This window comes from Panthera uncia, chromosome F2 (assembly GCF_023721935.1).
Source record: "Panthera uncia isolate 11264 chromosome F2, Puncia_PCG_1.0, whole genome shotgun sequence".
NCBI lineage: Eukaryota > Metazoa > Chordata > Mammalia > Carnivora > Felidae > Panthera > Panthera uncia.
Window position 1 is genome coordinate 65,164,078 of NC_064812.1, and position 12,937 is coordinate 65,177,014.

Here is a 12,937-nt window from a genome sequence, read left to right on the forward strand (position 1 = left end):
TCACAGAACTGAAAAGAACAATTCTAAAATATATATGGAACGATACAGGACTACAAATAGCCAAATCAACCTTGAGAAAAAAAGAACAAAGCTGGAGGCATCACACTTCCTGATTTCAAAATGTATTACAAGATACAGTAATCAAAACTGGCATAAAACCATAAAACCATAAAACCATAAAACCATAAGCCATACAGATATAGGGAATGGAATATAAAACTCAAAAATAAATCCATCTATAAATGGTCAACTGATTTTCAACAAGGGTGCCAAGAATACACAGTAGGCAAAGGATACTGAATTGTTAAGAAAACTGGATATCCACACACAAAAGAACACTTATCTTATACTATACACAAAAATCTACTCAAAATGGATTAAAGACTTAAACATAAGACCTGAAACTATAAAACTCTAGAAGAAAAAATAGGAGAAATGCTTCATGACATTGGTCTTGGCAATGATTTCATGGATATGACACAAAAAACACAAGCAACAAAAACAAAAACAAACAAGTGATAGGAAGTACATTGAATGAAAAAGCTCATGCTTGGCAAAGGAAATAATGGAGTGAAAAGAAAACCTACAGAACGGTAGAAAATACTTGCAAACTATACATTTGATATGGGGTTAAGTTCCAAAATATATAGAACTGCTACAACTCAACAGCAAAAAAAACTAACAACCACATTTAAAAATGGGCTAGGGACTCAAACAAGCATATCCCCAAATGGCCTAAAGGTATATTTAAAAAAAAAATTTTTAACGTTTATCTATTTTTGAAGGAGAGAGAGACACAGCGTGAGCAGAGGATGGACAGAGAGAGAGGAAGACACAGAATCTGAAGCAGGCTCCAGGCTCTGAGTTGTTAGCACAGAGCCCAACGTGGGGCTCGAACTCACAAACCGCTAGATCATGACCTAAGCCGAAGTTGGATGCTTAACCGACTGAGCCACCCAGGCGCCCCTAAAGGTATATTTTTAAAATGCTGAATGTCATTAATCAACATGGAAACGCAAATCAAAACCACAATGAGGTATCACCACACACCTGTCAGATGGCTATTACCAAAAAAACAAAAGACAACAAGAGTTGGTGAGGATGTAGAGAAATTTGAACCCTTGCATACTGTTCATGGGGATGCAAAATGCTGCAGCCACTATGAAAGATAGTATGGTAGTGCATCAAAATTTAAAAGTAGAACTATCATATGATCTAGCAGTTCCAGTTTTCTGTATTCATCCAAAAGAACTGAAATTAAGATCGTGAAGAGACATTAGCACTCCTGTGTTTGCTACAGCACTATTCACAAGAGCCAAGATGTAAAAACAACTTAAATGTCCATTGACAGATGAATGGATAAAGAAAACATGGTATATACATACAATAAAATACTATTCAGCATTTAAAAAGAAGGAAATTCTACAACATGTGTCAACATGAATGAACCTTGAGGACATTATGTTAAATAAAATAAGTCAGTCACAGAAAGACAAAATACTGCATGATCCCACTTATATGAGGTATCTAAAACAGTCAAATTCATAGAATCAAAGAGTAGAAAGGTGGTTGCTAGAGGCTGGGGTAAGGAGGAAATGGGGAGCTACTAATCAAGGGGCCTTAAGCAAGATGAATAAGCTCTGGAGATTTACATTATCTATCGCACCTATGATCAAAAACAATGTATTGTATACTTAAGAATTCATTAACGAGGTAGATCTCATGTTAACTGTTTTTACCACAAACATTAAAAAAAAAAAAAAGCTCTGCACAGCAAAGGAAACAACAAAAGTAAAAGACAACCTACTGAATGGGAGAAGATATTTGCAAATGATATATCCAATAAATGTTTGGCATCCAAAATATATAAAGAACTTACACAAGTCAACACCAAAAAACCAAATGATCCAATTAAAAAACGGGTAGAAGATATGAACAGACATTTCTCCAAAGAAGACATACAGATGACCAATAGACACATGAAAAGATGCTCAACATTACTCATCACCAGGGAAATGCAAATCGAAACAACAATGAGGTATCACCTCACACCTGTCAGATTGGCTAAAATAAAAAACACAAGAAACAACAAGTGTTGGCAAAGATGTCAACAAAAAGGAACTCTTGTGCACGTTGGTGGGAAAACAAACTGGTGCAGCTAACATGGAATACTGTATGGATGTTTCTCAAAAAGTTAAAAAAAAGAACCACCCTACAATCCAGTAAACATATACAAAATAGAGAAACACTCATTCAAAGGGGTAAAAGCATCCTTATGTTTATTGTAGCATTATTTACAATAGCCAAATTATGGAAGCAGCCAAAGTGTCCATTGATAGATGAATAAAGATGTGGTGTATATATACAATGGAATATTATTCAGCCATAAGAAAGAATGAAATCTTGCCATTTGCAACAACATGAATGGAGCTAGAGAGTATAATACTAAGCAAAATAAGTCAGTCAGAGAAAGACAAATACCATATGATTTCACTCATGGAGTTTAAGAAACAAAGGAACAAACGGAAAAAAAAAGAGAGAGAGAGAAACCAAAAACCAGACTCTTAACTACAGAGAATAAACTGATGGTTACCAGAGAGGAGATGGGTGGGGAGATGGGTGAAATAGGTGAAGGGGATCAGAGTTCACTTACCACGATGAGCACTGAGTAATGTAGAGAATTGTTGAATTGTACACCTGAAATTAATATAACACTGTATGCTATCTGGAATTAAAATTAAAAACTTAATAAAATTTAAATTAAAAAAATTTTAACTCCTCTAACTATAAATTTTTTAAAAAGCCAAATAGGCTGTTACATAGTACAAAAGTATCATTTCATACCTTATTGTAGTTGCTATTTTAATAATCATTAACAATTTAAAACAGAAAGCACATCAGTCTAGGAAATAAAGAAAACGGGGTAAGGGAAGAAAAGAGAAGTAATTCTTACTGTACTAAACATTTCAGATATTTATAAACATCACTGCATTTAATCACTATAACCTATGGAGAAAATAATTATTACATCCATTTTGTAGACAAGAAAGCTGAGTTTTAGAAAGATGAAATAACTTGTCTAAGGTCACAAAGATAGCAAGGGGTACAGAGATTAATCAAAGTTACCTAACTTCATCAAACAGCTTGGCTTCTAGTGACTGCTCTAGCAATGACTGGCTCAACTGTGCTTGGATACAAGGACAATGATGTCTGCTCTACATAGAAATTCACTTCAGGGGCACCTGAGTGGCTCAGTTGATTGGGCATCCGACTTCAGTTCAGGTCATGGTCTCATGGCTTGTGAGTTCGAACCCCGCGTTGGGTTCTGTGATGACAGCTCAGAGCCTGGAGCCTGCTTCAGATTCTGTGTCTCTCTCTTGTTCTGCCCTTCCCCCGCTAATGCTTTGTCTGTCTGTCTGTCTCTCTCTCTCTCAAGAATGAGTAAACATCAAAAAAATTAAAAAAAAAAAAAAAGAAATTCACTTCAAATTGGTGGGGATTTAAGAAAATCTCCAGATATGTAATTATGTGACAATGTAAACAAATAATTTTTATAAATAAAAAGGAACTACAGCGAAAAATGGGATAATATAAAAAAATTTAAGTAGATTATATGATTTACTATATTGAAAAACAAACTCTAAGGTCAGTTAAAATAAAATTGAAAAAAAATTAAAAGCTGACTAGCTGTGACAGAAAATTATCTGAGTTTTCCTCAGGAACACTTAGTTATTCTCCCTTGGCTACTTGTAGATATCTTTCTCTCTCACCTCCTACACATTTGCCATCCCTATCTAAACAAATGCTACAGTTCTGAGCCTTTCAGGTTTAAAATCAGTGACGTCTGTGAAAACATGTTTGTAGCACACAATAACTCTATCCTTAGGTATGTGGCCAACAACTTAACACTATGGTCTTTATACAAAGGCTCTGTTAGTATGGCTCAAAAAAGAAAAATGGAAAGCATGAATTAAAGTTTGGAATATATATTACGTATTTTTAAAATCCACAATATTCCTTCAGGTCTTTAGAAGAGCTGAAATGAATACTTTAAAGACAATGCTGTACAAATACATTGTCAGTGAACAGGAATTCTTAGGAAGATAGTAATTTTTGTACTTCCTGACCTTTTACGTATTTTTGATAGCCTTATAAATTTGGAGCTTTACCTCAAGGATTATGATAAGATTAATAGGGATTATGACTTCAGACTTCAAGTATCTTATGATAAAAAAAATCTTGTCCTAAATATAGCCACTTAACTATATAACCCAAATTTGGAAACAAAATCAAACACTTTAATAAAATCCAAAACATATGCATATCTTTCAGTATATATCTTTTGTAGTGCTTCTCTGAAAACATTCATTTATTCATTTAATAAATATCTGAGCACAGGACTATGCTAGGCACTGTAATTAAAGGTGAATAAAACAGTCCCCATTCAAAGGGAAATAACCGCTGGAAAGGGAGGAGGATCTGTAAACAGGAAAATGATGTGGAATGGTAAGTACCAAAATAAAGGTATGAACGTACTACAAAAACTATATGTAAACTATACATAACTAATATACTCTCTAAATGCCTAACACTCTGAAAAACTAAACTCAGAAGAGCAGAATGCAAGGAAAGTTAATACTTATGTTAACATTGGTGTACACATTTTATCAATGAGGGCTGACCATAAATTTTCCTGGGTAGGTTTTTATGTATGAAAGTCTGTGATACTTTATCTGGGATATAAGTTTTTAATTGGTCTTACTGTGGATCTATTTAACTTTAATTCCATTTCATAAATTATAATTTTAGATACTCTAATGCTGTTATAAGCCTTGTTTACAATTTAGTTATTAGTTTCAAAGCAGAATGCTTTTAATTCTTTGTACACTACAGGTAACTTTGAAAGAATCCATCACATAGTTCCTGTTTATTACCCACAGGTGGGTAAGCCAAAATTAGTCTTTTTCTCTGATATACCAAGAAACCTTGCAAATGGAAATGCATCCTCAGAAAGCTCCCAAGAAGATAAACCTAAAATTGCTGAAGATATGGGGTAGGTTCTTTCAAATATTTATGTGATTTCTTTCTTGGGGGAAGATGGGATACCCTATCGACAACATAGAGGAAGAAAGTCCCTCCAGCTGTCTTCTTGTTCTCTGTTCTCAATTCTTCTTGACCAAGCACACCCACCCCCAAAAATAGTTCAGTTCATCATTGGTCTACTCAAATAATCACACAGTTGTGGTAGAACGACTAGTTCAAGAAGAGCTGGGAGTCACAGACTACATATACTCACTGAGGTAGGGCAAATGACTCAGGACAGTCCCAGAAACAGCAGGTAAAGATGTCTAAATGAGCAGGGATCATATCAAAGGAGCCTGAGGCCCAGTTGATGATGGGTGGTCCACTAGTGAGTAGATGACTGTGCCAAGGGCATCTGGTGGCAGGAGACATTAGAAGTTTCATTAGATTCTCAAAGGGGTTTATGATGTAAAAAATTAGTTTAAGAGTTACTATTCTAAACCTTGAGTGTATGTATAATGTAGCTCCATACGAATCAACTTTAAGGAGGAAATTGCTTTTTCAGTTTTAAAAAATGATATTGCTTCAATGTAAAGATAAACCATACCAGAAAAGAACTTCATTTATTCATAAAACTAATAGGTACCTGTCATATGCTGGGCAATACTGAATATAAAAATTCAAATGAGATAGTCCTGATCTCAAAAATCTTGCAACAAGCTGGTTGGAGAGTCAAATATGATACAATTACTGTAGAGTGTGATAAATGCTATGAACATTATAAACCAGATCCTAATACATCCTATAAATTATTCATTCAACTTTTTCTCATTTATAGTCCATATGATTGCTCTATTGATCTTCCAATCATATCATAGTAGTCATTACAATATAGTGAAGGAGGCAACAGCATATTTCATTGAGAAAGTAATCAGAGCCAGGGTACATACTCTAGTATAGATTTCCTTTTTCCAGAACTGCCTGTTGAAGATCAGGTAGGTTTATCATGAGACCCTCTTTGCAGAGTCTAGTCAAGGTATGGTGACTTAGCATTACTTAATGAAGCCCACCTAGAGAAGACCTATGAACAACACTGCTGCACTGTCCTACCCCCATTCCCTGAAGAGTGGCTTAGGCTTGCTGGGATGGAGGCATAAGGGAGAAAGGGTCCTCTGAGTCTGGGAAATGCTTTATTTGGGGAGAGGAAAAAGGAAATGGAGAGAGTCCTAGTCTTGCCTCATCTCCATTCACCAAAAACAAAAAACACAGAAGCTGCGTGAGAGTCTGCTTTACTGCTTATGTCCTTTGTCGTTACCACCAAAACCATAGCCACTCTGTCCATGGCACCCTGGTAGTTTCTTAAAGATCTACACAACTAGTGTCAATTCCATGACAGTGTTCTTCAGTTTCGTTTCTTTGCCAAGAATTTTGAAAGATCTTGCTAACATATCATCAAGGTGGAAAGGAAAACAATAAAAATGGACGCAGACTCAGAAAACAATGTTGGTAAATTCTATACATTGCCACACACACTATGTTAGATCAGCTGTGAACTACCGCACATACCATATATTCTACAGTCCCAAGCAAAGCTCTAATCACCTCACTGACAAAACAGCAAATAAATCATTCTATCTTCATTTTCCTAACTAGGAACACTAAATACAGAGCTAAATGCATCTTTAACTAGTATGTACTGCAAAGATAGGCTGCTCTAAAAGAAGCTGGCAGAATAGAGAGGCTCCTGGGAGAAGAAAATAAAGAATGTCCTGCTTCTGTCACTGGCAATTATGTTCAATCCCAAGTCTTCAGTTTTATAATGTGAAAAAATATTACATAAATATTTTGTTTTAAAGTTTTTTTTATTTCTGGGTGCCTGGGTGGTTCAGTCGGTTAAGCGTCTGATTTCAGCTCAGTTCATGATCTCACGGTTCACAAGTTCGAGCCCCACGTCAGGCTCTGTGCTGACAGCTTAGAGCCTGGACCCTACTTTGGATTCTGTGACTCCCTCTCTCTCTGCCCCTTCCCCACTCACGTTCCATCTCTCTCTTAAAAATCAATAAAAACATAAAAAAAAATTAAAAGTTTTCTATTTCTTCAGATAACATTTTTACTGAGGGCATACCAAAACATCATTTTGGTATCATAAAAATATTTAAGTCTTACTAAATGGGACTATCAGTTCTACCTCTCTTTATTAAAAGGTGATCAATATGGAATTTCATTAAGCTCTTGATAAAGATTTTTATTGTGTGCCTACTTCTAACATTTTATGAAGTTAGCATAAAACTAAGAGATAATGAGAATAAAGCTAGGTCACTAAAGTGTTAAAAAAAAAAAAAACACCTAACCCAAACACAAAGAATTTTTCATATCTAAAAATCTAGAAAGTTGAGTAAAGCAACTCCTTCCCTTAATTACTTTAAGGGGAGAATGAGCTAGCATCAGCAGACAAGTCACCTACAGTCTACATTTAATGCTCAGAAGCATAAAGGAGCTTAGAGTCTTCTTCCAAAATGATGAAAGTATGTGTCCCATGCTCCTTTAAGGTTCTGCACATTAGGAGCTGTGCCCGTATCTATGTGAACACAGTGAAGCAACATCTGTCCAATGACAGGGGAATGTTTTCCACCTTCTTTATAAATGTGTGCAGTCTGTGCTCATGTATATTTATACAAGCCTGCTTTCCCTACAGGGAGGAAAAAGTCAGACTCATTGACGTTGTTTTTGACCCTCAAACTGAACTTGATACTATCAATGTACACTTTAATTAAAGATTAGTTCAAAACTATTTTTTATTTAAAGGCTGGCTGTAAACAAATGCCTTGACTATTCAATTAAAAATAATTTATGGTATTAAAAAGATTGTTTCTTTCTGTGTTTGTCACAGTAAATACTTTTGACAGATGTTTCCTCTCTTTTCAATCATGCTAGGAGGTGCTTGAGACTTAGTAATTTTAAAATAGACATTAAATGCATTTACATATTGTAAATAAGATCCACTGAGAATACTGTAGAGCACTGCACACTGAAGGAAGCAAATTGTTACTTGATTATTTATCTTTAAACCCTAAGCTATGTCCATAGAGTCAATCCATCTCTTTTGTTACTGTAAAAATAACTGTGTAGCTGGGTTAGAATGACCTTAGTTTCAGATACCTTCAAGGAATGTGAATCTCTGGGACCCATAATTCACAGGAAATGTTCAATGTATGTTACTTAACTATTTATAAAATACCTACTATCTTTAGTTACAATATGGAAGTATTAGGTTTCTTTGAGTTAAAAAGTGAACTTTAAAAACAGTAAAAATAACTTGCCTTCACCACTGCTAAGATTATGTTTGAACAGTTGTAACAACAGATCTTCTATGTGCCTCAAGAGTTTTAAAACTTCAGTAATATTTTTAGTTGCAAACTCTGGGATGATCTGACATGAACCCATCTGCAAAACTCTAAATGCCTTTAATTGTGCTGTGATAAACCTAACATCAGTCTAATTAATTTTATATGCAAAATAAACTTCTATGTATCAATAATGTAGGTATAAGACTTGCAGTTAGTTGTTAAAGAACCCTTCTTAAATTAGGACATCCCTCTCAAAAAGAGCAATAGTGGTAAGCAACAAGGTTTTTTTGTTTTGTTTTTTTTTTAGAACAATCTAAGCTAGGTTTTGTGACTTCTAGTTTCAACTCTGTCAATGGCTTACTCTGTGGAAAAGAGTTATGTAAGATCTAATTTTTAAGAATTATGTAATTTTCCATTTTATTTTTTAAAGAAGTCTTATATATTTTTAAGTTTATTTTATTTTGAGAAAGAGAGCAAGCCAGTGGGGAGGGGCTGCGAGAGGAAGAGAGAGAATTCCAAGCAGCCTCAGCACTGTCAGCACAGAGTCCAACATGGGGCTTGAACCCCTGAACTGTGAGATCATAACCTGAGCCTAAACCAAGAGTCTGACACTCAAACGACTGAGCCACCCAGGTGCCCCAATATTTTCAATTTTAAAATGTCTACTTTGATACCTGAATCTTAACTACCCATACAAATTTTTTAAAACAGCAGAACCTGTTGAGATAAGAATCAGATGGGGAAAATGAGCATTAGAGAGGCACAGTCAGAAAGGGGCCCAAAGTCACACAACTGCCATAAGGCATAGCTGGACCTTGAATTGAGGTCACTGACTGTAAAAGCCAGGTCTTCAACTATTCTGCAAGGGGGTCTCAAAAACACGCTCAGGCATAGGTAGGTAAAATAAGGGAAACAAAGTGAATGTGATTGAGGTCAACTGGAGAGTACATGCCCAACTAAAGGCACCTGCAAAGGCAAAGGCACTCTACTCCAAAGGCACTCTACTGCAAAGGCACTCTACTCCAAAACAGTATAGCCAGCAGACATGCTGAACCTGAGAAATCAGACTAGCTGGCAAGCAAGATATCTAGATTAAGAAATCAACTGATTTTAAAATATTGAGTCAACAATTTTTCTTAAAAAAAATCTACTAAAATGGATACAAAGAATGTGGAAATGATAGCAAAGATATGGAGCAACTGGAACTTTTGTGCACTACTGGTAGGAACGCAAAAATAGCACAGCCACTTTGGAAAATATTCAGACATACTTTTATAAAATTAAACATGTACTTAACACATCTAACAGTCCCACTCCAAGGTGAAGTGAACACCTATGCTCACATAAAACTCTGTACCCAAATGTTCATAGTGGTTTATTCATAATCACCAAAAAGTGAAAACGACCCAAAGCTCTCCCATTGGGGAATGGATAAGCAAACAGTGGTAAATCCATGCAATGGAATACTACTCAAAATTAAATACTACTCAAAATCAAAATCAACTAGTGATACCCAAAACAACATGGACAGATCTCAAAAGCATTATAAGTCAAAGAAGCCAACTTAAAAGGCTACATACTGTATGATTCTATGACCTTCTGGCAAAGGTGAAACTACAGAGACAGAAAATAGATCAGCAATTGCCAAGGCTTAGGAGTAGAATGCAAAGGGTCAGCACAAGGCAATGTAAGGGTGGGAAGGTGAAATGCTGCATCTCTTTGCTGTGGTAGTTTTTAGCAAAACTTACTGGACTATATAGTCACAAGGGTGAATTTAATTATGCAAATTATACCTTAACTAAACAATTAAGGGAAATAGTTGACAGGTGAAAAAAAGCACTGATTATATAAAACCTATTGTTTTACTATATTATACATCTATACATATAAAATGCAGCAATATATTTTCTTCACTGATACATTATTTTACATTATAAAGATGGTGAGTTAATGACAAATTGGCATATTTAGAAAGACATCTAATTTTAAGATCTACACCACACTCTGAAAAAAATCCACAGCACTCTAAAGCATTCTACTTTCTGGAAGACTAAACAAGAACTCCCAAAGAATAATATACTATACCATGAAAATAGTGTTTGAGTTGTTAATAGGGAGTCAAGTTAAAACATTAACTTTATTGAAATAATAGATACAAAAAATGTCTGGCAAATAATGAAGAACTCTACAAATATTAAATAGGATAGTCTGGTAAAAAGCAAAAGCATTAGGGTCAATCTGTCTACCTTGAATCCTCTCTCTGCCACTTATTAGCTGTGTGACCTTCACAAGTTATTTAATCTCTCTGCGCTTTATTTTCTCAACCACAAAATGTAAAATCCTCAAAGGGTTTTTGTAGACTGATTGAAAAAATAAAGTGCTTTTTTGTAAAGCACTTAGCAAATATAAAAACTTAAGTAAGGTACCTGTTACTAATTTATGTAATGTCGAACATTTGAAGATTTTCATCTTCTATTTTTAATTTAACGGGGAACATGGTTTCTCACAGGAATTAGGACTACTCTAGAATCATCAGAGGATTCAGAGAGGCTGCTTAGAGTAGCAGCAGATATGACCAGGTGGCCCACAGTGGTCAGTATTGTTTCCTCAGTCCTTTCTTTTGAACCTGACTATGGGGCAACAAAGCTATCCATTTTCCAGCCACTGTCATCAGTGAAGAGCTTCGCTGGTGCCCCCACCTCCACCCCACCTCTGGCACTTAGACAAGGCTTTAGCAGGCTAGGCTAGAATGAGGCATGTGAGATGTCAAGGGTGCAAAAGTTAAGGAGCCCTAGGCACCTAATTTGCTTCACTCTAGCCTCAGCCCACCTTCCTTCCAAAATTCTTATTTCCACACTTTTCCTAACACATACTTTTTCCACATTCTTCCCTACTCTGGGGAAGTGGGGAAATCTTTCCTTCTGCTTTTTAAAGCCTGAGAAGATTCACACAGTTTGGTGACTAGCTTTTCTAGTGATTAGCTTCTACTATTGTTGTATTATAGAGTCTGTATGTTTGTGCGCGTTTTGGATGAATTTCATTTTTGAAATAATATTGCTCTTTTTTTCTCTATTAATACAGGAATCCCTCTTTGAAGGAATGTGAAAGCTTGCTGACAAAAAAATGATATATATGAATTTCACCTTCTCCATAACCCAAAAGAAATGTTTGTAAAAAAAAAAAGTAAATTCGTCCTTAAGTGTTCTTTAACATTTGTTTTTTACCTTTACAGTACTAGACAATAGCATCTTCTGCAATTTGTAGCTTTATGGTATCTCATTATGTAAAGAAAATGAAAATTGCTTTTCAATTGCTTTATGCCTCATCACATACAATTTACTGAGAAAATAAAGATGTGCTTCCACATTCATCAAAAGAAAGTAATCCTTTTTTGAACCACTTTCCTTTCTAAAGTGTAAATCTAATTACAGTTACTGAATGGGAATTGAAGATATACTGATTCACTAATATAATGTGTGGAATGATACATTAAAATACTAGTGTCACCATTACTACGTACTACTTAACAGTTCCAATTTAAAAATCTATTGTAAAGAAATGATGTCGCATATACAAGAGCAAATTCATTAATGATATTTTAAATTTGATATTGTCTTGAGTCGAAGGAAGATGGAAGATTTCTAAATGTCCTGCTCTTCGAATTGTAGGAATTATTTCAAGGATATACTAATTACGTTCTAGAAAATACCGTGCGTCCACTAGGACTTCACCTCTGAAGGCCATGCATGGGTCCCCAGGGCCGGCGGGAGCCACAGAGGCGGGGCGTCCCGGGCCCAGCGCCTCCCAGGCCGGCTCGGAAGAGGCCAAGGCCCAGAGCCAGCATTCTAAAAGAGCCTTGGCTGGAGCGCCTCATCGCACAGCCCGAGGACCACGCTTCCCGCGGGTCTTCCCAAGTGCAGGACTTCTCAGGAGAGTTCCCCGCAGGGGGGCGGAGCCAGGACCAATTTTAGGTCAAAAAAAAAAAAAAAAAGAAGGGAAAAAACCGGGGCCCGGCGTTTGCTACGGAGGCAGCCCACAACGGTCCGCGCCCCCGGGGAGAAGCGACCGCGATCCCAGGGCCATTTACACTGGTCTGAGGAACTTCAAGTACCACAGTGGGAGCATTATCTCTGAGCGGCTCAATAAACTAGTCACGAACTACAGAGGTGGAGGTGCTTTAAGTAATTAGGGCACACGAAACATTTACCTTGGTGGTAGAATAATAGGTTAGCGCATGGCAACGGCACACTTCACATTTCCTCAGAAAATTAAAAGTCACTCTCCACAAAACGCCAGGGTTCCCGCCTCAGCTCTGCGTCTGCCTAAGGGGCGCCCTCGCTCAGATTGGGTCCGGGGCTGAAGAACCGCGGCGAGGCGCAGTAACTCAGGGGGCCTTCAACACCGCGGACGCTCGACAGGCAGGGCGTGCAGGCTCGCCTCAAAGTGAACCGCGACGGGGGCGAGGGCGGGGCCAGGCGGAAGCCCCGCCCCCTATAGCCCCGCCCCGCCGGACGGTTTGATTAATGACTCTCAGCTCCGGGCAGAGCCCCTCAGGTGGGCGCGAACCT

General features: G+C 36.8%; 1 protein-coding gene and 1 long non-coding RNA gene across 4 annotated transcripts in view; one reads left to right on the top strand and one right to left on the bottom strand.

The window, feature by feature from the left end:
* Positions 1-11,751, top strand: part of PPP1R42 (protein phosphatase 1 regulatory subunit 42) — a 53,061-nt gene extending 41,310 nt beyond the window's left edge. The window contains exons 9-10 of one of the 3 annotated variants that reach the window (XM_049633671.1): positions 4,894-5,053; positions 11,451-11,751. In XM_049633671.1, coding sequence (XP_049489628.1) covers positions 4,894-5,053; positions 11,451-11,496 — 206 coding nt within the window. In that variant the 3' untranslated portion in view covers positions 11,497-11,751. Of the gene's footprint in view, positions 1-4,893; positions 5,054-11,450 lie in introns of those variants that run through there. The other 2 variants (XM_049633673.1, XM_049633674.1) reach the window with 2 other exon arrangements.
* The window catches only part of LOC125924855 (uncharacterized), a 58,203-nt gene extending 45,434 nt beyond the window's left edge, over positions 1-12,769 (bottom strand). The window contains exons 1-3 of the long non-coding RNA XR_007458604.1: positions 12,577-12,769; positions 5,297-5,437; positions 2,654-2,697 (exon numbers count right to left, since the gene is read on the bottom strand). This is a non-coding gene — a long non-coding RNA (uncharacterized LOC125924855). The remainder of the gene's footprint in view (positions 1-2,653; positions 2,698-5,296; positions 5,438-12,576) is intronic.
* Positions 12,770-12,937: the final 168 nt, after the last annotated feature.